Source organism: Chanodichthys erythropterus, chromosome 8 (genome assembly GCF_024489055.1).
Source record: "Chanodichthys erythropterus isolate Z2021 chromosome 8, ASM2448905v1, whole genome shotgun sequence".
NCBI classification, from domain to species: domain Eukaryota; kingdom Metazoa; phylum Chordata; class Actinopteri; order Cypriniformes; family Xenocyprididae; genus Chanodichthys; species Chanodichthys erythropterus.
The window spans coordinates 44,866,047-44,888,654 of NC_090228.1; the positions used below are offsets into that span (position 1 = coordinate 44,866,047).

The window sequence follows — 22,608 nt, forward strand, 5'->3', positions numbered from 1 at the left end:
AACTACACAAGTAACCATGTTAACAATATGTCTGGTTAGTTTACTATATTAATAATATAGTGTCATATATATTTTCATTGTATTAAAGTATTGAGGCAAAACAAAAATACTAACCTGAAATCCGAAGTGCTGTAGCCATCATTCTGATCGTAACCTATTGCGCTGCGGTTGGTATACCGGTTTTTAAACTTTTTTTTAAGCGCTACCCTTTTTATTAACGAGACCCATAAGCATATACAACCATGTAGCTAAACAAGTCAAAACGAATTATTAAAAAACGAAACTGAAGGTAAACCTGCGTTGCTCTCATGGTGGTTATAACGTTACCTCTCTCTTTCGGTGAAGTGGAGTAGCTGCTCTTGCTGAATGGCACGGATTGCACTATGGACTATTGTACCTTTTGTATATATATATATATATATATATATATATATATATATTTTAACTGTATTTTATTTTTTATAATGAACAAGCTGCGATGTCACGTTTCCAGTGCTTTGTTGTGTGTGCGTGAGGCGCGGACGCGATCAAATAGCTGTCTTTGCAGGGGACTTCCCTCATCGTCATGGCAACGGCTCATTAACAGTTCAGATTACGTCAGAGTTTGTTGCCGTCTGTTGGAAAACTGTTCACACCGCGCAGACATTCCACGACCCGACAAACACCGATTAAACATGTTCAGTCGGGTGAAAACCAACTCCGACCAACGCCAACAACGGCCAACAGGGGTATCACACCAAACCAACAAACTCCAACAGACGAGTTTGTTGGCCGTCGTCGGGGCGGTGTGAATTGGCCTTTACAGATGATGGAGGCCACTGTGCTCATAGGGGCATTCAATGCTGCAAATTTTTTTTCTGTAGCCTTCCCCTGTCACAGTTCCTTTCTGTCCCTGACTCCATATCCCATGATCCTCCTTGTTTCCACACCTGCACCCACTTCCTCGTCATCTCCCCATCATCACTGATTACCTGAACCTGGACTTGTTCTTCAGCACTCCCTATATAAGGACTCAAGGTGCGTTCCCGCGGCCTCGTAATTCCTGTAGTTACAAGATTCTAGCTTGTAAAAAGCGTTCACGTCCTCGTAGAGCTCGTAATTACAGCTTGTAAGCTGGGAGTTTTCTGAAAGCTCCCGGATGTACCATGTGGCCGCCGTACCACCTGACCGCTGTAGATTGATTTATTAGGCGTTGATAGTGGTGCCATGGAAACGCATAATTCCCAGTCCAAGGACCAAAAGGACGCGAACAGCTCCGAATATAATGTCACGTGTTGTCATTTCAAGATTCCGGTAAATACGAGGTGACGTGAATGCAGCTTTACTTCCCTGCACTCCCTGTCCGTTCTTCTTGTTGTTGTTATTGTTTATGGTGTTGCATTGTTGTTTTGCTGCTCCTTTAAAAAAAAAACCGTCTCTTGTGGAAGTTCTGCCTCATCCCTGCTGCACTACACCATTTGTAACATCCCCAGATCTGTGCCTTGATACAATCCCGTCTCGGAGGTCTACAGACAATTCTTTAAACTTCATGGCTTGGTTTGTGCTCTGAAATGCACTGATAACTGTGGGACCTTACATAGACAGGTGTGTGCCTTTCCAAATCATGTCCAATCAAATTAATTTACCACAGGTGGACTCCAATCAAGTTGTAGAAACATCAAGGATGATCAGTGGAAACAGAGAAAACCTGAGATTAATTTTGTCATTATCCATATTGGAATAAGGCTGTAACATAAATAGTGAGTGAATACTTTCCGGATGCACTGTAGTTCTCCTAGTTGTAACAAAATCCCTCAATCAAACTTAACATGTGCTCTAACACACTATACATTAAAGGACAGTAACGACACTAACAAAACAAAAACTAGCTAAAGCTTGACTATGAGATTCTATGTCGCACACAGGGGAGTGCTATCTTGCCTATGACTGAATGATTAGTCTCCTCCCGAACCACTATTTAAAACTTCATTAAGTGCTTTTTCCACCCATTTTTGAACTATCACAATAAGCATATAGTGCATTTATGAATTGACTCGTCTACCTGTGTTAAAAAAAAAAAAAAAAAAAAAAAAAAAAAGATGCCATAATCCCCCCCCCCCCAACAAAACAGTGAATGACAGTAATTACTCATCCATAGCTTAATGTTTTCTTTTTATATGTAGTTCTTCCATAGGACAAAACTTTTATTTTTTGGTTGAGTCGATAAGGAATTACCCATTTATGTTTACCTGTGTATGCATTCACTGAAATTAATCAAATAATGCAGTGCAATGTTAATTTTTTCATTCAGTTTGTCTTTATTTCCGTTAACAAGTAGTAACAAGTGTAGTAATGGTCAAAACAAAACAAAACAACAACCGAACTTTGAGCAGAAAATCAATCCCGAGTCCCATGTTCATCTGCGGCGTGAACGCAGACGGTATTTCAAACAGATACGTATTTTCTGGTGCCATTTTAAATTGTAGAGCCATTTGAAACTCTTTCCACATGATGAACACGAATACGGTCTGAAATCTGTGTGACTTCTCAGGTGTATCTTTAAGTGTAATGGCGAAGGAAATTTTTTCTTACACTGATCACATTTCAATTTCTTTCCTCCAGAGGGAATTTGCAAATGTCGTTTCATGTCTCTCTTACGTGCGAAACTTTTCTCACGCTTAACACATCCCAAAGGCCTTTTTCCATTGCGAAATCTCAAGTGAGTTTTAAGCTTTCCTTCATTTATAAAATACTTTCCACAGTGTTGGCACATGAAAGACTTCTTTCCAGAGTGAGTTTTTAAATGATCATTAAAACGATTAATGCCTCTGATTCTTTTTCCGCACTGACGACATTTAAAACGGTTCTCTCTTGTGTGCATTCTCATCACGTGCCTATTAAGGTTCATTTGACCTCTGAAACTTTTTGTACACTGACCACATATGAACGGCTTCTCTCCAGTGTGAACTCTCATGTGGGTCTCAAGCTCCACTTTATTTATGAAACTCTTTCCACACTGATTACATAAGAACGGCTTTTTTCCAGTGTGAGCGTTCATGTGATACCTAAGGATAAGCTCCTGTGAGAAGCTCTTCCCGAAGAGTTTGCAAGTAAAAGGTTTCTCTCCAGTGTGAATCCTCATGTGCTTGTTAAGATTTCCCTTATCACTGAAACTCTTTCCACACTGTTGGCAGGTGAAAGGCTTTTCTCCAGTGTGAATTCTCATGTGGGCTTTAAGGTTTCCTTTTTGAGTGAAACCCTTTCCACACTGTTGGCAGGTGAAAGAGTTATGTGCATTGTGAATTCTCATGTGGGTTTTAAGGTTTCCTGTTCGAGCGAAAGTCTTTCCACACTGTTTGCAGGTGAGAGAGTCTGCGTGAATTCTCATGTGGGTTCGAAGGTTTTCCTTTTCACTGAAATACTTTCCACACTGTTGGCAGGTAAGAGAGGTCTCTCCAGTGTGAATTCTCATGTGGATTTTAATTTTTCCTTTTTGAGCAAAACTTTTTCCACATTGTTGACAGGTGTAAGGCTTCTCTCCAGTGTGAATTCTCATGTGAACATTAAGGGTTCCTTTTTGATGGAAACTCTTTCCACACTGGTTGCAGGTGTGAGGCCGCTCTCCAGTGTGAAGTCTCATGTGGACTTGAAGGTTTCCATGCTGATCAAAACTCCTTCCACATTGTTGACAGGTGAATATCTTTTTATTTCCTGTCTTTTTAGCTCTTTTTTGAGAGATCTTTTCAAACTGTGCAGACTTTTTTCCAGTCATGAAATCATGTTTTTCATCATGATCTTTCTTTTCCATTTCATTTAGCTCTTGACCCTCCTCTTTCAGCGCCATCAGGTCTAAAGTGAAAAAGACAAATACAAGTTGACAACAGTTTAATGCTACAAAGCAAAAGGCATCAAAACCAAAAACATGTATGCTATATCTTATCCAGGATTTTTCAAAAATGGTCTTCGATGGTGGTGTACAAACATGGTCATCACACACACAGTACAAATTACCCAACCTATGTGAACTGTGAGCCCAGTTCTGACAATAATCCCAAAATAAATGCAAAGAAACAGTGTATATGTAATTTCTCCATGAAATAAAAAAATATTCATTGTCTGCACAGATCATAAAACAATGTGCTTAGAACCATTTTATATTTAAAAATCTGTAAATTTATATGTAAAAAGTCACTGAGTGACTGATTTGAAATGATAAAGTAACATGTTACATAGAAAGTTGCAGGGCTATTATTTTTTATTATTAATTTACAGATCATTTGACATACAGTTAAACAAACAAAAAGAAAGCATACATACAAAAAGCAAGTAAAGGTCGATGCCATTATAAATCACTGAAGCTGTCAATTACTACAAGATGTACACAAATCTGCACTTTTGAAAACTCCCGTTATTATCAATGAAGCGGTCTACGTTATAATGAAAGGATCCGTGAGTGGGCAGAACTCGTGCTCAACAATCTCAGCGGTGTCGAGGGGATTAACTTAAATATCTGATTGACAATAGCATTCACACCCTCAACAGATATGTCTGCATAAACTGCATTTTTTTAAAAATTGAGTTTCCGCCAAAATCAGTATTGTGTCTGGTTGGTATTGAAAAGTCATTGATTAATTTTGCACAAAATGTGATATCCGTTGTGTTATTCTGTCATGTTCTATCCCTTCCTTTCCAAAACGTTAAAAACGCCAGCCTCCTTTCTCTGAAGAACGCAATATATCCACTCAACTAATCACAGCACACCATTCCATTGTTTACAAGCGGTTTTATTGACAACTTTCAGGAGGTTGAAACATTGATTGAGCTATTACAGGAAACATGATACAGATTTCGGTAAGTTGCACTGTATATTTTAACATACCTTCAGATGTTTATTTCACGCTGTAACTGGTATTAAAACAGGACAGTATGTTCACATGCTGCCGCTTCTCTTTAACTGAGGCACCAAAGCGATCTGTCACATCACATTATACAGCGCCAAAACGCCAATAAAAAAAAATCTATTTTTTACCCATCCCTATATTATTGTAAAACTGTGGTAAAACATTGATGTTTGGGTTTTAAATCTTTAAGTAAACAACAAAATGCCAATAAACGGCCACTTATGTTCGCTTTACAATCTCGCTAGTTTCCAGTGATTTCTGTCTGAATAAATTTCTGATATAACTTCCATTTGTTGGTGAAATGCTGGGTTTGTGAGAGGTGAGAAGTGTGTTACGGGCAGGGTTTAGTGAAGCGCTGCGGAGCTTCTAGCCTGGCGGTGAAAATGCAAAATGATTTGTGTTCGGTCATTGAGTATCGAGTCATTCATTCAACCGATGGGGTTCGGGGAGTATGGGAGGAGAGGGGAGAGAACAGCCAATGAAGCACAGACATAGAACACTCATTATACAGAATGACGAATATTAATATATGAGCACGGAGTAAATGACAACAAACTCCCAAGCACAAGAGAGAAATGCGAAAGAATATTTAATAGGGCTAATAATAATACTTTGATTAAATTAACGAGCACTGCAGTCTCAAAATCAGTCTTTTGTCTATTAGAATAATCGTGTCGTCGCGTTCAGATAGACTACACCACTGTATCCATGTACAGTTTGCAAAAATAATTCATTTGAAGAAGACTTGATGAAATAGGAATGAAGGATCCACGTGGCTAGTGTTGTTAAACACACTGCGGAGCTCCGCACTGAAACCGATTATAGGCTATGCTCACTCCGCGTGTACATCATAACAATCGTACTTTTCATGTGTTTCGTATTCAAACTCCAGTTCTGATCACATCATGGGCAAAATACAAACAACACTCATGTGCTGCTGTGCTGGGGGAAACATAAATACGGCTCGCGTGTTTGAACAGCTAGAGCAGGCAGAGGTGAATGAGCCGCACTTTTGTGACATTTGAATTCTCTGCTGTAATGTGATCTCGTGCGAACATATTTTCCATTTGTGCTGGTAGATTACAGCAAAACAATCCATATGCACCCAAACTTCTGCTCTGGTTGTGTTGCAGGAAAACACATTGTGTTGTAGCACTGAGCTATGAACACAAACTATATGTCTCTGAATGAAAGAGACCGAGGCGAGAGAAGTGATACTTCCTCATGTATAATACCACAATTAATCTTATGCATACTACAGCGCAGTGATTGGATTGAATGAGCTTTAAGTCATGAATAAATGTAGAAACTGTTGACGTCAGCATGTTCGACCAGCCCATACTTGGAGCCAACCAGCACTCTGCATCCTGCCGGTAGTACACGTCAGGTTTTGTGATGTTGCTCCGGCTTTGCTTTTCAAACTGGAAGATAGAAATCACTCTAAAAAATGCAAAAAATAACTAATTTTAACTTTTAAATAAAATTAATGAGTACGTTTAGTGTTTTCAATGATGTGCAGCCTATACATATCTGTTCACAGCTCAAAAAATGTGTTCTGGGGTTTCATGACCCTTTAAAAAAATTACTTTTAAATGTATAATAATTTTTAGATTTTTAATCCGAATTATCGAATAATCTAAATAATTGTCAAAAATCTGTGAAGTGCCTAAAGAAGACCTAGTGTCACATTCAGAAAAAAAAGATGCATCAAGATCAATAATCATTTTATCATCACAGCCCTCTGAATTGTAATCAAATCCTGAGGTGCCAAGAGATTCTTACCCCAACTGCCCAAGAGGTGACATACTACTACTCATTTTAAAAAATCATTCCTGTATTTTATACGAGTTCATCTTTGAAAATGAAACCAACCTGTTTGTTTCTCAGTATCTTTGAAAATTAAACCAACCTGTTTGTTTCTCAATATCTTCTTGTTTCAAACTGAATATTTCTTCAATCTTCATTTCTTCACTCTCCTGTTTAATCAACGCCATCTTGTTTGTCACGCAGATCTCAGTCACTTCACCAGGAGTTTTTCTGTGTGTTTGTCCTGTTTAAGATGAGAATAATTAACAGAAAGAAAAATAAACCCAAACTAAATCTCTGGGTCTGTCTTAATCAGTTCGTAGTTCAGTGCACTGGTAAGGGAGTCAGTGAGAGTTAAGGTAGGCAATTTTTTTTTTAAACACTTTTTGTTTTTCTGGTTGAAACTCTCTTTACATCCTGATAGCAATCAGTTATAAAAGTGGTCTAAATATTAAAACATGTACATCAATGTTCTGTTGGACCAAAAAAATGTTCATCTAATCAATGCATTCGGTCCGGAGATACCACTGCGTTTTTTTTCTTACCAGTGTGAAAGAGACTCAAAATACTCTGTCAATGTTGCACATATAATTTACAGTTATACACCATTTTAATCTGTGGAATATCTTTTATTTGTGTACACTCAGAGTAAAAACAAAAAGTTGTGCTTTTTGTAAAATAAAGAAAACATGATGCGTGATATCTCGTCTCCCTCTGAACGAAGTCCAATCTGATAGTTCTCAGAAAATGAACTGAACTTAGTGAATACTAATCACAAAAAAATTTGACTTATGCCTAAAAAAACATTGAAATGTCAGGTTTTAAATCGTGTAAGTCAAATCGAAAACAAATATTCTCTGTTTATGTAATCTGTATGAAAAGAGAGCCATGTCAGAAGTCCGTGATTCAGCTCATTATCCACTAATGCGGCCATGCCCACGGAGCCAGCGCTATTCAGACGCAAATTCAGTCAATACATGCATACATCGTCTCAATCGTGTATTTATTATCTTGAAAAGTGTTTTGAATAGCCATAGTTAGCGATCTCTGGCCTCTGTTAGTTCGGTTAATTCCTGGATTGCCTATTCTTCTTTAGCAGGCATTTGTGGACTAAAGGTGCACAGAGCGCCCTCCGGCTGCAAGTATGAATTGAAAACACAGTATCCAGCGCTCATAGTAATGACAATAAATCCTGAATAAATATTACTCCTCTGTATAGAAAACTGACAAACATATGAGAATCCATCAATATTTCTCCAAATGTGCATGCTTTTAAGCTAAAAGCCTATATGAAATGCCATAGAGGTAACATAATTGTTCAGACACTTTGCCTCACAGAAATACATTATATTTTAAAGAATATAATAGAATACCATTATTTTAAATTGTAATAATATTTCACAGTATTGCTGTTTTTTTCTGTATGTTTGATTTACACCATGATAAGCTTTGAGACATGATCACAGAGGGTTTTCACAGCTTACCTGACTGAAAGGCCTCATTATTTATGCAGCTCATTAGATGTTCTTTATGCGATTCTTTTGTCTTCTCAGGTGAGAATCACCTATTATTCATGATGATTCACGCCTCCATGCATACTGTGTTTCTTGACCAAAGATGTTTTCGAAAATTTAAATCTCTCTATTGTTTTATATGAAGGAGTAGGAAGGATAATTTTTATATAATTTTGAAGCAAAAACTCTAGTCTATAATCTCCAATACCCAGAAGTCTTATGAATACAGATTTAATATTATTTTGTGGCCTTATTTCAGTGACTTAAGTTTTTTGTTTTTTCAATAACCACGCATAAACGTTATTCCTTCAAAAACACAAACATGTACATACATGTTCCTCACATATTATGGTAGCCTAGTTTGTGCTGAATACAGTGTAATAACACTTTTGTCATTTATATGTTTATGAACAACTGAAAAAAGCACAAATGTCAGGGCATGTCAAAACTTCTCCAGGCCCCAAATCAGCCTCAGACTCCAGAGGGTTAAAGAAAGTTGCTTAAAAAAGTTGTGTGAACAAACGATACTGCGGTGGCTATTGCTGACTATTTAAATCTAGCGGGGTTGGTGTCTCATGTCACAAAAGCAATGATGCTGGTAGTGACAAATCTCTCTGACCAATCAGTGATCTGCAGTGTTCACACATCACATTTTAGTATCGGTACAGCTCGCTTGGAACCTTAACCGAGGTAGTACTAAAAAAAGTACCGGGTACTAGGTACTGTACACAGTGGAAAAGTGCCATTATGCTTTCAAAGCTAGCTTGCTATTGCTAGCCACTCTGAAATTCCCTACCCTACCTTTAATGGCCTTAAATTACCAGATGAGCCAAAAAACACACAAAAATAAAAATAGAACACAAATTGTACAGATTATTATTTCATATTTTAGGCATGTATGATTAATATTTGATATTTATTGATTTGCAGATAATATTTAATACATTCCACTCATGAAAAAAATTTGCTATTAGTTTGTAAAAGTTGTCATTAAACCTATATGAGATTAATCAGATATATACAAAATAAAAATATTACAAATTATATCTGCACAAAGTGATGCGAATATACAAGTAAACTTGAACTAAGTTACGTGTTATTCAGAACGTGTGACTCGTGTTGTGGACGCGCTCTTCCTGGATCAATGTGCTGAAACATAAATAACTCAGAATGTTTTATTACAATATTGTTCTCTTTATGATGTTATGTAAAATGACAGTCCCAATCAGTCATTATTAGTTGTGCATTGCTGTTTGAGCTGCACTGAGGGTGATGATTACACCACGCTTTACTACAGCGTTAATTCTAAACCAAATGCATCCTAAGAGATTAATCAGATATAGATAGGCCTACACAAAATAAACAATATTACAACTTACATTTGCACAAAACAAAAGGCTGTGAATGAACACGCAAACTCATAGAGCATGAAAGGAATGTGAATGTTACTATTGTTTAATTTGTACAGTCTTAACATATTTAAATAATATTTTATGGGATATAACCTTGTCTAAGTCAAAAGTTCTTAATGTGATAAGTTGTTTGTATTCTTATCTTGCATTTCTTTAATAAATAATGTGATCAGGCTCTGAAGTATTACGCATACACATACAGAAGGCTTGTGTGCTCCTCTTTAAAATCATCAAATATGTGCCCGAATAACATGAAACCAATTTTTCTGTTTTATCATTTTACCAATTATTGATTGTAAACTGTGGATGACGTGTTTAGATCAGGGTGCAAAACTTAATCTTATAAATTGAAGCTATGGCCTTCTAGTAACTATCTATATTTCATACAATTTATACAGTGTTTTTTACCATATTACATGAATGTTCTGCCACCGTAACTCTAAAAGTTTTACTGGATCCATTAAGGATTATCTTGTAACTATCTTTGTATTTGTGTTTTGGAATATATATTACTTGTATTTTTTTGTTGTTATAAAAATATAGAAAACAGACTGACTGCCAGTGTCTCACTTTTTAATTTTTATTTGCTGATTTTCTCCCGTTTTTCTCAATGATGGTCAATTAAAGCATTATTTAGCTTTTTTAGTGTTTTTAAAAGTGCACGAGCTGTTTTTGTGACAGAAAAAGCCACTTCCACAACGAAAACCCTTATGAACATTTGATGTACATTAAATTATATCACTTCAGGGACGTTTCTACAGTTACAAAGAAAGTAAATATGAGCATCTTGTCTGGTACTTGTGTTTTAGTGCGCTTTACTCACAAAAATAGCGCTAATAAATGTTAGATGCTGCCTTACAATGTACACAGATTAACAATCCATTAATTTTACCACGCGTCCAAAAGCAATAACATTGTCTGAACAGTTTGTATCAATTTAAACACTTTAAATGCTCAGAAACACTAACCTTCAGTCGAATCACAGCAGACGCAGGAGCGCGGCACAGCCTGATGACGTGTTCCTCTCTTCTTCTTTGGCTGAATCCCAAATGGCACTTTCGGTCTTGTGGACACGCGTGCGCGTGTCCGTGGGTTTCATTGGTCAACTATATTCACAGTTCTGATTTGCCACACCGCTCCACATGAAAAAAATACTATAGTAATTTAAATTAAATATTACAGTGTTTTTAAACTGCACTATAGTAAATTGTAGTATACTGTATTTTAGTATTTACAACACTTTGTTAGTGAATGCTACAGCGCACTGTAGTATTAACTATAGTGAACTGATATAAATACTGTAGTATACTTTAGTTTTTACTATAGTAAACTAGTATACTTAAGTATAATATACCCTATAGTTGTAGAAAACTTAGGGTAGGCTATGCATTGAGTTTATATTAATATAGTTGTTATATTACCACTGCAAATTTAAAGTTACCACAACAAATTAATTCAAGTATTTACTATAAATTACTATAGGCTAGTATTTTTCATGTGGGAAACTAATTTTAATACAATACCCAATATACAAAAGGGATAGCCTACACAAGTGTGTACACGAAGTGAAACGTTGCGCAATTTACAACTTAAAAAAATATGAAGTGAACAAAAAGTGCATAAAACTACATGCATATAGGCTATAAACCCCCACAAACAGGAGGATCTTAACACTGAGAAAACTACTGCAAACTGAGCAGGGAAAAATCTGCAAACACAATAAAAGGTTTTTATCTTTAACTTATTTTTCATTCTTTAGTATAGCCCTACAAACAATATGTCCTCATTACCCTGCAGTCATCAAAGTACCCATAGATTGATTTGAAAGCACACCTTTCTTTGCAATAATGTAATGATTACAGAGCTGATTAACCACACAGTGCTATGGTATTTTTTGTTAAACAGATAAAATGCAAAAATGCCATGATACACAAAAACAATATTACATACAATTCACAATGATATCCAGAAATTTAAAAGGATGCATGAAATTTTTTTGTCTGTGCAGTTCTTACCATTCTCATTCTCATAATTGTTTATGCCCAGCGCTTTCAGTTTCTACGTCAGAACGCCGACTGATTATTGGCCGACACTGTTCACGTGATCAGCACAACGTATGCGTATGATGCCGACGAAGAAGCCGGCCAATAATGAGTCGCCGTAGACTGCTAGACTAGCTTTAAAGAATGAACTTGGAAGGACACAAGGACACAGAACACATTTTTGTGAGAACTGAGATGCAATGATCTTTTTACAAAATTCACCCAATGCACAATAAATAACATTTTACTTCACAGATGTTATAACCTATTGAAACATTTAAATACATTATTTATATTATTTTTTACATTTTTATTTTACTGCATGTATTCACAAAAATGAACATGCACATTTAGGCCCAATCCCAATTCTATTTTATACCCCTTCCCCTTCCCCTTCCCCCTACGCCTACCCCTTCCCCCTTGAAACAGAGTGTCAAGGGGTAGGGCTGAAAATATTCCCCTAAGAAATGGGACACCACTACTAGACCGTTACACGTCATCCTAAGTCGTCGCTAGCTCCTACGTCATAGATGAGCCGATGTTTATCACACACTTCTAAAGGCCAATTCACACCGCACCAACAACAGCCAACAAACTCGTCTGTTGGATCGGTGTGATACCCCTGTTGGCGTCGGTCGGAGTTGGTTTTCACCCGACTGAACATGTTTAATCGGCGTTTGTCGGATCGTGGAATGTCTGCGCGGTGTGAACAGTTTTCCAACAGACGGCAACAAACTCTGACGTAATCTGACCTGGCCAAGAACCGTTGCCATGACGATGAGGCAAGTCCCCTGCAAAGACAGCTGTTTGTTCGCGCCCGCGCCTCACGCACACACAACAAAGCAGTGGAAACCTGACATCGCAGCTTGTTCGTTATAAAAAATAAAATACTGTTAAAAAAAATAAAATATACAAAAGGTACAATAGTCCATAGTGCAATCCGTGCCATTCAGCAAGAGCAGCTGCTCCACTTCACCGAAAGAGAGAGGTAACGTTAACCAGAGCAACACAGGTTTACCTTCAGTTTCGTTTTTAATAATTCGTTTTGGCTTGTTTAGCTACATGGTTGTATATGCTTATGGGTCTCGTTAATAAAAAGGGTCGCGCTAAAAAAAAAAGGTTAAAAACAGGTGTATACCAACCAATAGGTTACGATCAGATCGATGGCTGCAGCGCTTCGGATTTCAGGTATTTTTGTTTTGCCTCAATACTTTAATACAATGAAAATATGTATGATTTGTCTTCGCATAAGACAAAAGAGACAAGTCTGCGTGTTTCCTCAGGAGTCCCTGGTTGATGCAGAACATACAATACTGATGAATAAGCACGCAAACTGAATGCACTTTTTGTTTATATCATGTAACGTACACGTATTCATGGACGTAACCACAACAAAACAATACATTAATCAGGCATGCGGCAAAAAGACAAGTTAGCTGCCACCGGATTTGAATTTATGTTGTCAAATCAACGCGGGTTTCAATAAAATATAAAAAAAATATGTTGTGGAACTATCATAAAGTAAAAAACATTAGCGAACTTTTTTCATAGCGATTTTAACAAATCTTTTTTCGGAGAACATAACCGTATACATGAACACAAGATTAAAGGCAACATAAAACAAGTGATTATTTATTACTAAAATACTGTTTACCGTAAAAAAATACTTACATTTATGGGTCTCTCTGCTCGCTCGGTCGGCCATGTTGGAAATTTATCATACCCCTTCGTCTGAAGTGTGGTCCCGAAAAATCTTCGTTTGAAGGGCTACCTGGCCCTTCCCCCTACCCCTTCACCTCCAACCAAATGAGAATTGGGACACCCCTACCCCTTCACGTGAACGCGCGAAACAAAAGGGAAGGGGAAAGGGGAAGGGGTAAGGGGTAGAATTGGGATTGGGCCTTAATGTTACTAGTGCTTTGTCAATGTTAAGATTCTTTTTAATATGCCAGTAAAACATACTGCAGGCTTTCTCCAAGTCTCTATCACTTTATTTCTGTGTAATTTCTGTAAATCAAAATGGCAAATGTTTACTTTTTACATAGGGGTACTTTCCTTTGTACTTGTTATCTTATTAGAATTCAACTTTTGATGGTTGATGATGACAGGATGAAAACACAAGGCTGCAAGATGACTTAAAAACACATAATGAGAAAAGAATATTCAATTTTATAATGACTTATATTTAAAAATCATGCTTTAATATTACCTTCTGTAGCAAGGAATCTTGATCGGTGGAATGCCTCCCAATGGCCAAGTGCAACGTCTGTCACACCTGCTTCATAGTGCATCTCAAGTCAGGTGACAAAAAGGTTGAATAGTTGAGGGAGGTTGAATGCTTTTGTCCTTTGATGTCTTTCAAGACACGCATTGCAGCTTCAACATAGTTATTTGTTTGGTTGCCACATGTTGGTAAGTCCCTCCTATAGCTGAGAGCCCAACTCTCACATCAACTGTAAAGACTCTGTAGGTAGGTCAGGAACTTCTACCTACTTTCTACCTGTCTACTATTTTCTCTACCTGGTGGTCAAAGGGTTGTCCAGGGCTTGCTGGTAGAGTAATTCAACTGTACTCATCTCCCTGGCATAAAGCATGTCTTTTACTATGCTGAACAGTGTCTGTCTGTCCTTCATCTCAAATTTGTGTTCTTTGTTCCACAACCACCTCCACACAGCTTGCAGAAGATGAAATGTGCAGAGCAGCTGTGTGGCTTCAGGAAAGACCTGGGCTATAGCTCCCTTTTCAGTCATCTGTAAGAAACACATACGGGCCTGCCTCACCTCACCCTCCAAAGGCATCTTTTGTCAATAAGGACTTAAACAGCTCCAATCCCTCACTAATTGTCCTCTCATCTTCTGACTGGGTTATTACTATTCCATGAGGAAGACCACCTGCACATGTGTGTGTGAGAAGGAGAAACATCCCGCAGTTCTCCCGGTCCATGTTACCAGAAGAATCCATAAAACACATTTCTCCACTATTGGAAAGACTGTGTGTTTGTTTCATCAACGGAGAACAAATGGCCACAAGTGGTGTTCCTGCTGAAAATATTCCAAGCTTTGCACAGCTGTCATCACATGCTGCATTGTGGGAATCTACCTGCCTTTCCAAAGCTGCTAGCATTCCCTCCCCACTCTGCTTTACAAACTCCTGCTTATTTACCATCTGATGCAGTCTGCAAATGAAATCAAGAATCTAATGTGCCTTTTACACAGACTACTGTACTGTAGATTACTATTAAGACATTTTAAACAAATTTTCCTACACTAATTTAGTGTAAAGATGAATGAACTGATTTGACATTACCTTACAAAGCACACATTTTCCCTTACTTGGTTTTGTCACTGCCAATCTCCAACTCACTCCTGATGACTCACTAAGCCTTTTCACCCATTCCTTCACAAATTTCTGTCAGTGCCATCTTGAGTGACACATCACTTCTCTTTTTTTTCGGTATAGAGTTGGATTCAGTTGAAAACAGACAGCACACCTCACAGAGGAATGTGCTCAGTTGGTGTTGAACTGCTTGAAAACATTCAAAGGCAGGACAGCGGTCCCAGGGAAATTCTTTCAGAGGCTCCTGGGGTATACGGCAGCTGCAGCGGCAGTAACCACACTCGGTTTGCTTCATATGAAACCGCTTCAATCTGGAATGCCGCCAAGCCTTCAGCCCGTGGTTGGACCACTTGTTTCTTCAGGCAGGAGTGCCCCTAGAGCAGGTGTCCCGGCATGCTGTGGTTTTCACAGATGCCTCTGCCACGGGCTGGGGTGCCACCTACAACAGGTATGCATTGTCAGGGGTGTGGACACGTCAACTGCCTAGAATTGCTGGCAGTACGTCTTGCCCTGAGCTGCCTAGAAGGGCTGTTACAGGGCAAGCATGTGCTGGTCTGTACGGACAACACTGCGACCGTTGCCTACGAGGCGTGCTTACGCCTTGAAGTGGAACCTGTTCATCGAGTGGTGTTCTTCTCGCAGAGAAGTCCCCCAAAGATGTTCGATCAGAGTCGTGCTTTCCTTCTTACATCAAGGGTTGGAGCGTAGGCTGTCTCCCTCCACCATCAAAGGTCATGCTGCCACAATATCTGCATACCATGACCACATCGATGACAATGCTATTGGCAAGCATGACCTGGTCATCAGGTTCCTTAGGGGGGCGAGATGGTTAAATCCTCCTTGACCCCCCTCCATACCCTCTAGGGACATTTCTCTCGTGCTTCGAGCACTCCAGAATGCTCCCTCTGAGCCCTTGCAGACTTAAAGATTCTGTCTATGAAGACTTTGCTTCTGGTTGCATTGGCGTAGTAGTGGACCTGCAGGCATTTTCATGCCTAGAGTTCAGGTCAGGCAACGGGTGGTACTGAGACCCTGGCCTAGCTATGTGCCCAAGGTTCCTATCACTACCTTCAGGGACCAGGTAGTGGGCCTGCAAGTGCTACCCCCAGAGGAGGCAGACCCAGCCCCGGCTTTGGTCTGTCCAGTTCACTGTACATAAACAGAACTCAAAGTCTCAAGATCTCAGACCAGCTCTTTGTCTGTTACGGAGGATGGCCCACTGGATAGTGGACGCCATTGCCTTTGACTTACCAAGCACAAGGCGTGCCTTGCCCACTCAGGTTGCATGCTCACACTACGAGAGGTGTTGCATTCTCCTGGGCGTCTCACTGACAGATATTTGTAGAGCTGCGGGCTTGGAGACACCTAACATGTTTGCTAAATCCTACAGCCTTTGTGTCGAACCAGTCTCCTCCAGTGCCTGTGCTACTTTGATAGATGCGCGGACGCGGCTGCGTCAACATATTTGAATTACCCATTTAAACCTGTGTATGCATTCTCTAAAGATGAATCAATTAATGCAGTGCAATGCATTTTTCCATTCAGTTTGTCTTTATTTACATAGCAGCATTTCACACCAAAACAGAAGTTATATTGATACTTTTAGAATCAAAATATTAATTTATGAAATGGAGCAATGCATCTATACAAGGGTAATTAGAAGGTGTCTACTGCAAGCACCCACTAAAAGATAGATGTGACAAACAGAGTGGAGTGTTGTAGCTGATCATATTATGATCTGATCTGGGTCACATACATTCAACTACCACTTTATTAGGTACAACTTGCTAGTACCAGTTCTTTACCTTCAGAACTGCCGTAATTCTTTGTGGCATAGATTCAACAATGTGCTGAAAATGTGTTGGAAATTTTGGTCCAAAGTGACATTATAGTATCATGCAGCTGTTGCAGGTTTGTTGGCTAATCATGTGAACATCACAGCAGAAATCGAGACTCATTAGACCAGGCAACGTTTTTCCAATCATCCAATGTTGTTGAACCCTGTAGCCTCGTTTTCTCGTTCTAAGCTGTCAGTAGTGGCACTCTGTGATCTTCTGGAGCTGCTGCCCATCTGCTTCAAGGTTCGAAGTGTTCTGTGTTAAGAGTTGCAAAAACACAGTCTTGCCATCCTCCTCTGCCATCAACAAGGCCTTTTCACCCACAGAACTGTCATTCACTGGAGTATTCTCTGAAAATCCTAGAGATACAGCCTAGAAATTCCAGTAGATCAGCAGTTTCTGAAATACTCAGACCAGCCCGTCTATCACAAAAAACCTTTCCATGTTCAAAGTCACTAAAATCATCTTTCTTCCCCATTCTGATGCTCAGTTTGAACTTCAGCAGATCGTCTTGACCATGTCTACATGCCTAAATGCATTGCATTGCTGCCATGTGATTGGACTATTAGATATTTGTCTTAAGTAGTAACAAGTGTACTTAATAAAGTGGCCAGTGAGTATATAAAGGTGAACATATGAACAGTCTCATCCCAAAAAAATACACAAATAAACATTGAGCAGAAAATCCAATTTGGCCCACATTCATCTGCGGCGTGAACGCAGACGGTATTTCACACAAATACGTATTTTCTGGTGCCATTTTAAACTATAGAGCCATTTGAAACACTTTCCACATGATGAACACGAATAGGGTTTAAAATCTGTGTGACTTCTCAGGTGTATCTTTAAGTGTAATGGTGAAGGAAATTTTTTCTTACACTGATCACACTTAAATTTTTTTCCTCCAGGGTGAATTTGCAAATGTCGTTTCATGTCTCTCTTTTGTGTGAAACTTTTCTCACGCTTAACACATCCCAAAGGCCTTTTTCCATTGCGAAATCTCAAGTGAGTTTTAAGCTTTCCTTCATTTATAAAATACTTTCCACAGTGTTGGCACATGAAAGACTTCTTTCCAGAGTGAGTTTTTAAATGATCATTAAAACGATTAATGCCTCTGATTCTTTTTCCGCACTGACGACATTTAAAACAGTTCTCTCTTGTGTGCATTCTCATCACGTGCCTATTAAGGTTCATTTGACCTCTGAAACTTTTTGTACACTGATCACATTTGAAAGGCTTCTCTCCAGTGTGAACTCTCATGTGGGTCTCAAGCTCCACTTTATGTATGAAACTCTTTCCACACTGACTACATACAAATGGCTTTTTTCCAGTGTGAGCGTTCATGTGATACCTAAGGATAAGCTCCTTTGAGAAGCTCTTCCCGCAGAGTTTGCAAGTAAAAGGTTTCTCTCCAGTGTGAATCCTCATGTGCTTTGAAAGGTTTCCCTTTTCACTGAAACTCTTTCCACACTGTTGGCAGGTGAAAGGCTTTTCTCCAGTGTGAATTCTCATGTGGGTTTTAAGACCTCCTTTTTGAGTGAAACCCTTTCCACACTGTTGGCAGGTGAAAGAGTTATGTGCATTGTGAATTCTCATGTGGACTTTAAGGTTTCCTGTTTGAGTGAAAGTCTTTCCACACTGTTTGCAGGTGAGAGAGTCTGCGTGAATTCTCATGTGGGTTCGAAGGTTTTCCTTTTCACTGAAATACTTTCCACACAGTTGGCAGGTAAGAGAGCTCTCTCCAGTGTGAATTCTCATGTGGATTTTAACTTTTCCATTTTGAGCAAAACTTTTCCCACATAGTTGACATGTGTAAGGCTTCTCTCCAGTGTGAATCCTCATGTGCTTTTTGAGGTTTCCTTTTTCATTGAAACTCCTTCCACACTGGTTGCAGGTGTGAGGCTTCTCTCCAGTGTGAAGTCTCATGTGGACTAAGATTTCCACGCTGATCAAAACTCTTTCCACATTGTTGACAGGTGAATTTCTTTTTATTTCCTGTCTTTTTAGCTCTTTGTCGTGAGGTCTTTTCAATCTGTGTAGACTGTGTTTCATCATGATCTTTCTCTTCCATTTCATTCAGCTCTTGACCCTCCTCTTTCAGCGCCATCAGGTCTAAGGTGAAAAAAGACAAGTTGACAACAGTTTAATGGCACAAAGCAAAAGACATCAAAATAGTTAACCAAAAAAAAAAACATCAAAACCAAAAACATGTGGACAAACACGGTCATCACACATACAGTACAAAGTACCCAACCTATGTGAACTGCTAGCTCAGTTCTGACAATAAATCCAAAATAAATGCAAAGAAACAGTATGTAATATCACCCTAAAAATATTATCTGTAAAAAGTCACTGATTTGAAAAGGAATTAAATCATGAACAAAGTAACACTTTACATAAAAATAATAGCCCTGCAACTTTTCTATTAATTCACAGATAATTTGACATACAGTTAAACAATCAGAAAGTATACATATAGTAAGCAAGTAAAGATCGATGCCATTATAAATCAATGAAACTGTCTACATTATGAAAGGATCCATGAGGGGGCAGAACTCGTGCTGAACAATCTCAGCGGTGTTGAGGAGATTAACTTGAATATCTGATCGACAATAGCATTCACACGCTCAACAGATATGTCTAAATGCTCCAAAAACATGTAAATAGAATACTGTATTATATGGAATAGTATACACCGCATTCCATATTAATAAGTGACACATCAGTAAGATTATGAGGTTGTACTTCCTTCGCCAACTGAGGAAGTTAAACCTGCCACAGGAGCTGCTGAAACAGTTCTACTCTGCCATCATTGAATCCATCCTCTGCACTTCAATTACCATCTGGTTCAGCTCAGCTACCAAATCTGACCTCAAAAGACTACAGAGGGTAGTCCGGTCTGCTGAGCGACTCATTGGCACAACCCTCCCCACTCTCCAAGAACTGTACTCATCCAGAGTGAGAAAAAGGGCAAAGAAGATCACTCTGGACTTAGAAAAATAGACTTTGCGTAATCGCTGCACTGCTGCAGACATAGCGCTCCTGGAATGGACAGCATCCATGTGCAGTGTGAACGCTCTATCGTTAATACTGGTGCACTGCAAACAAAGTAGGCCTATGTGTGAAAGTACATAGTGACTTGGCAAGTAGTGACTTGGCAAGTATCTTCATTCACCAACTTGCAACACAGACCGCCTTGCTAAAACACATATGTGGGTCATGAGTCATGCTCTTAATAAACTATGTTTTATTTCCTCTTTCCATATTGTGAGTAATAATTGGGTATTATTAGACAGAACCACAAGACAAAGATCTACTTCAGAACCAGCCACTATCAAATTAATCTGGCTGCGGGTGCGAGCCAGATATTATTGCTGGCGGGCCACCTTGCCGACCACTGCTTTAGATTCTATATCCAATAAGCCAATGGTTTAAATGGCAAATTTTTGACTCCTTGTCTTACAGTATTTTTTTCAAATTAATTAATGGCTAAAATGAAGTAACCAACAGGACACTCAGTAATCTGGTGAGTTTGTGCTCACTGGTTATTTTGTTACTAAGTTTTAATCAGGCTATTTGTCCGGTTGGGCAAGTAAAATTCTCTTTCACTTGCCCCTTAAAAAATACACTTGACAAGATTTAATGTTGAGCCCTGCACTCTATGTTTGTGATTCCACCGCCTTAATGCCCATTGTACACTACAGAGTTTAACATATCTCTGACATAAGGCGCAGTTTGCCTCATAGACATTTCCAAGCACCGGCTTCAACTACCACGAGAGTGCAAGAGAGTGCAACTACCACGAAACTGCTCAAACATGCCTTTTAGTCTGGGACTAGTTTAAGCCTTGTCTGTGAAACTGGGGGCAAGACATTTTAATACTTAAGGCCTTTTATTGAGAAAACTTTATGGACCTGTGACCACCCTGTGAATATATCGCAGCATAGTTTGAAATCAAGGGTTTGTCGATCATGCGTCTCCAGTCTGCAAATGTTAGAAAGTCCCACGAGTTTTTCCATTTTCCATATTCTGACAACAAGCATCTTGTTAAACATCACATACTTCAGTGAACGAGCACCGGTCGGCACAGACGGAGCGCATTAGAATAGGAGCGTAATAATTCTAACTGAAAAATACACATTTTGCTTAAATATTTTTTTTGTTGGTAATAAAGTGTAGGTTAAAAAAATAAACGTATAACAAAAGTGATCATGTTTATATGCACAGTAACAGTATTGTTGGAAAAGCCCATTAATGTAATACAAGTACTATGTTCAGATGAGTGAATGACCTTCATACCTCATAGAAGTTAACATTTTGTGATGTTGTTTATCATCGATTTTAAATAGCCGTTTTAATATTTGCTTTAAAATAGAAAGCAATCATTGTTTATAGGTATGGAATATAATATTTTAACCCTTTTTTTGCATGTAATGTACAGCATAGCCTACATGCTATATTATTTTCATAGGCTTTATATTACATATTGTTTGGAGGGCAGCATTGGGCAGGATGTGAATAACATTATTTAAAACATTGGATTAAAAATAATTTAATTAAAAAATATTTTTAATGTATAATCTTAAGGATTTTCATCCAATTAATAGAATTACCTAAAAAAAAACTAAAATACTAAAATAACTGACAGATTAATCAATTGTCAAAAAAAAAAAAAAAAAAAGTAGATCAAGAATCGTTATGGAATCGGATGGTGAGGTGCCTAAAGATTCACCTAGTGTCATTCAGGGGGAAAAAAGAAATATTTCCTGTATAGGAAAAAAAGATGTATCAATAATCATTTTATCATCACAGCCCTCTGTGGACACTCGTAGGACACTCATAGGACATTTTTTAAAAATATATCATTCCTGTATTTTAAATGAGTTCATCTTTGAGAATAAAACCAACCTATTTGTTTCTCAGTATTGTCTTGTTTCAAACTGAATACTTCTTCAATCTTCATTTCTTCACTCTCTTCTTTAATCAACGCCATCTTGTATGTCACATGGATGTCAGCTGCTTCACCAGGAGTTTTTCTGTGTGTTCGGACACTCTGTCCTGTTTAAGATGAGAATTATGAACAAAAAGAAAAATAAATCCAAACTAAATCTCTAGTTCAGTGCACTGCTAAGGGAGTCAGTCAGCATGAGAGTACAAAGAAGGGTAAGCATTTTTTTTTTTTACTTTGTTTTTCTGGTTGAAACTCTTCACATCCTGATAGCAATCAGTTATAAAAGTGGTCTTAATATTAAAACATGTACATAAATCTTCTGTTGAACCCTTAGGACCAAAAACCTTTGTCCGAACGCAATGATAGGATGTCCTACCTTAGTTATCACTTGTAGTACACTATGGGTTCAAGTATACTATACATTTTTAAATACAGGGACAGTATATTTTAGTTCATATTTCATGGTGTCTCAAAATTTCACAGTTGAGTTCACTTAGATATTATTAATATTATCTTAAAGTTCTAAAGAAGAATTTTTAGTATATTAAGTACAAAATTAGTACGTGAAAATAGAGCATTTTAAGTACATTATAGAAGTGTACATTTTTTTTCCACCTGGGATGCGTAATCTAGCTGGGACTCCTTCATTTCTGTTTACAGATGTGACATAACGACGCAAAGACGAACTGCTGAAATCTGCAGAAATCCACCAGTATAATTTTATTATAAAATATTATTACAGTTGTACTATTGTGAATCGGGCTAAGGTAAGGAGATAGTTTTGAACATTGGCTGGTTATGTTTTGTTTTTAATGGATCCATTAATTAA

At 38.2% G+C, this 22,608-nt stretch overlaps 1 protein-coding gene and 1 pseudogene across 1 annotated transcript; both read right to left on the bottom strand.

Annotated features, from left to right (window-relative positions):
* Window positions 1–2,299: 2,299 nt before the first annotated feature.
* LOC137025020 (zinc finger protein 418-like) lies at window positions 2,300–10,642 on the bottom strand. The gene is made up of 3 exons (XM_067393030.1): window positions 10,581–10,642; window positions 6,790–6,930; window positions 2,300–3,828 (listed from the first exon to the last, which is right to left on the bottom strand). The coding sequence occupies exons 2-3, from the start codon at window positions 6,872–6,874 to the stop codon at window positions 2,396–2,398; spliced, it is 1,518 nt and encodes a 505-aa protein (XP_067249131.1). The 5' UTR covers window positions 6,875–6,930; window positions 10,581–10,642; the 3' UTR covers window positions 2,300–2,395.
* A 5,888-nt stretch (window positions 10,643–16,530) lies between these two features.
* Window positions 16,531–21,882, bottom strand: LOC137025021 (oocyte zinc finger protein XlCOF6-like; annotated as a pseudogene).
* Window positions 21,883–22,608: the final 726 nt, after the last annotated feature.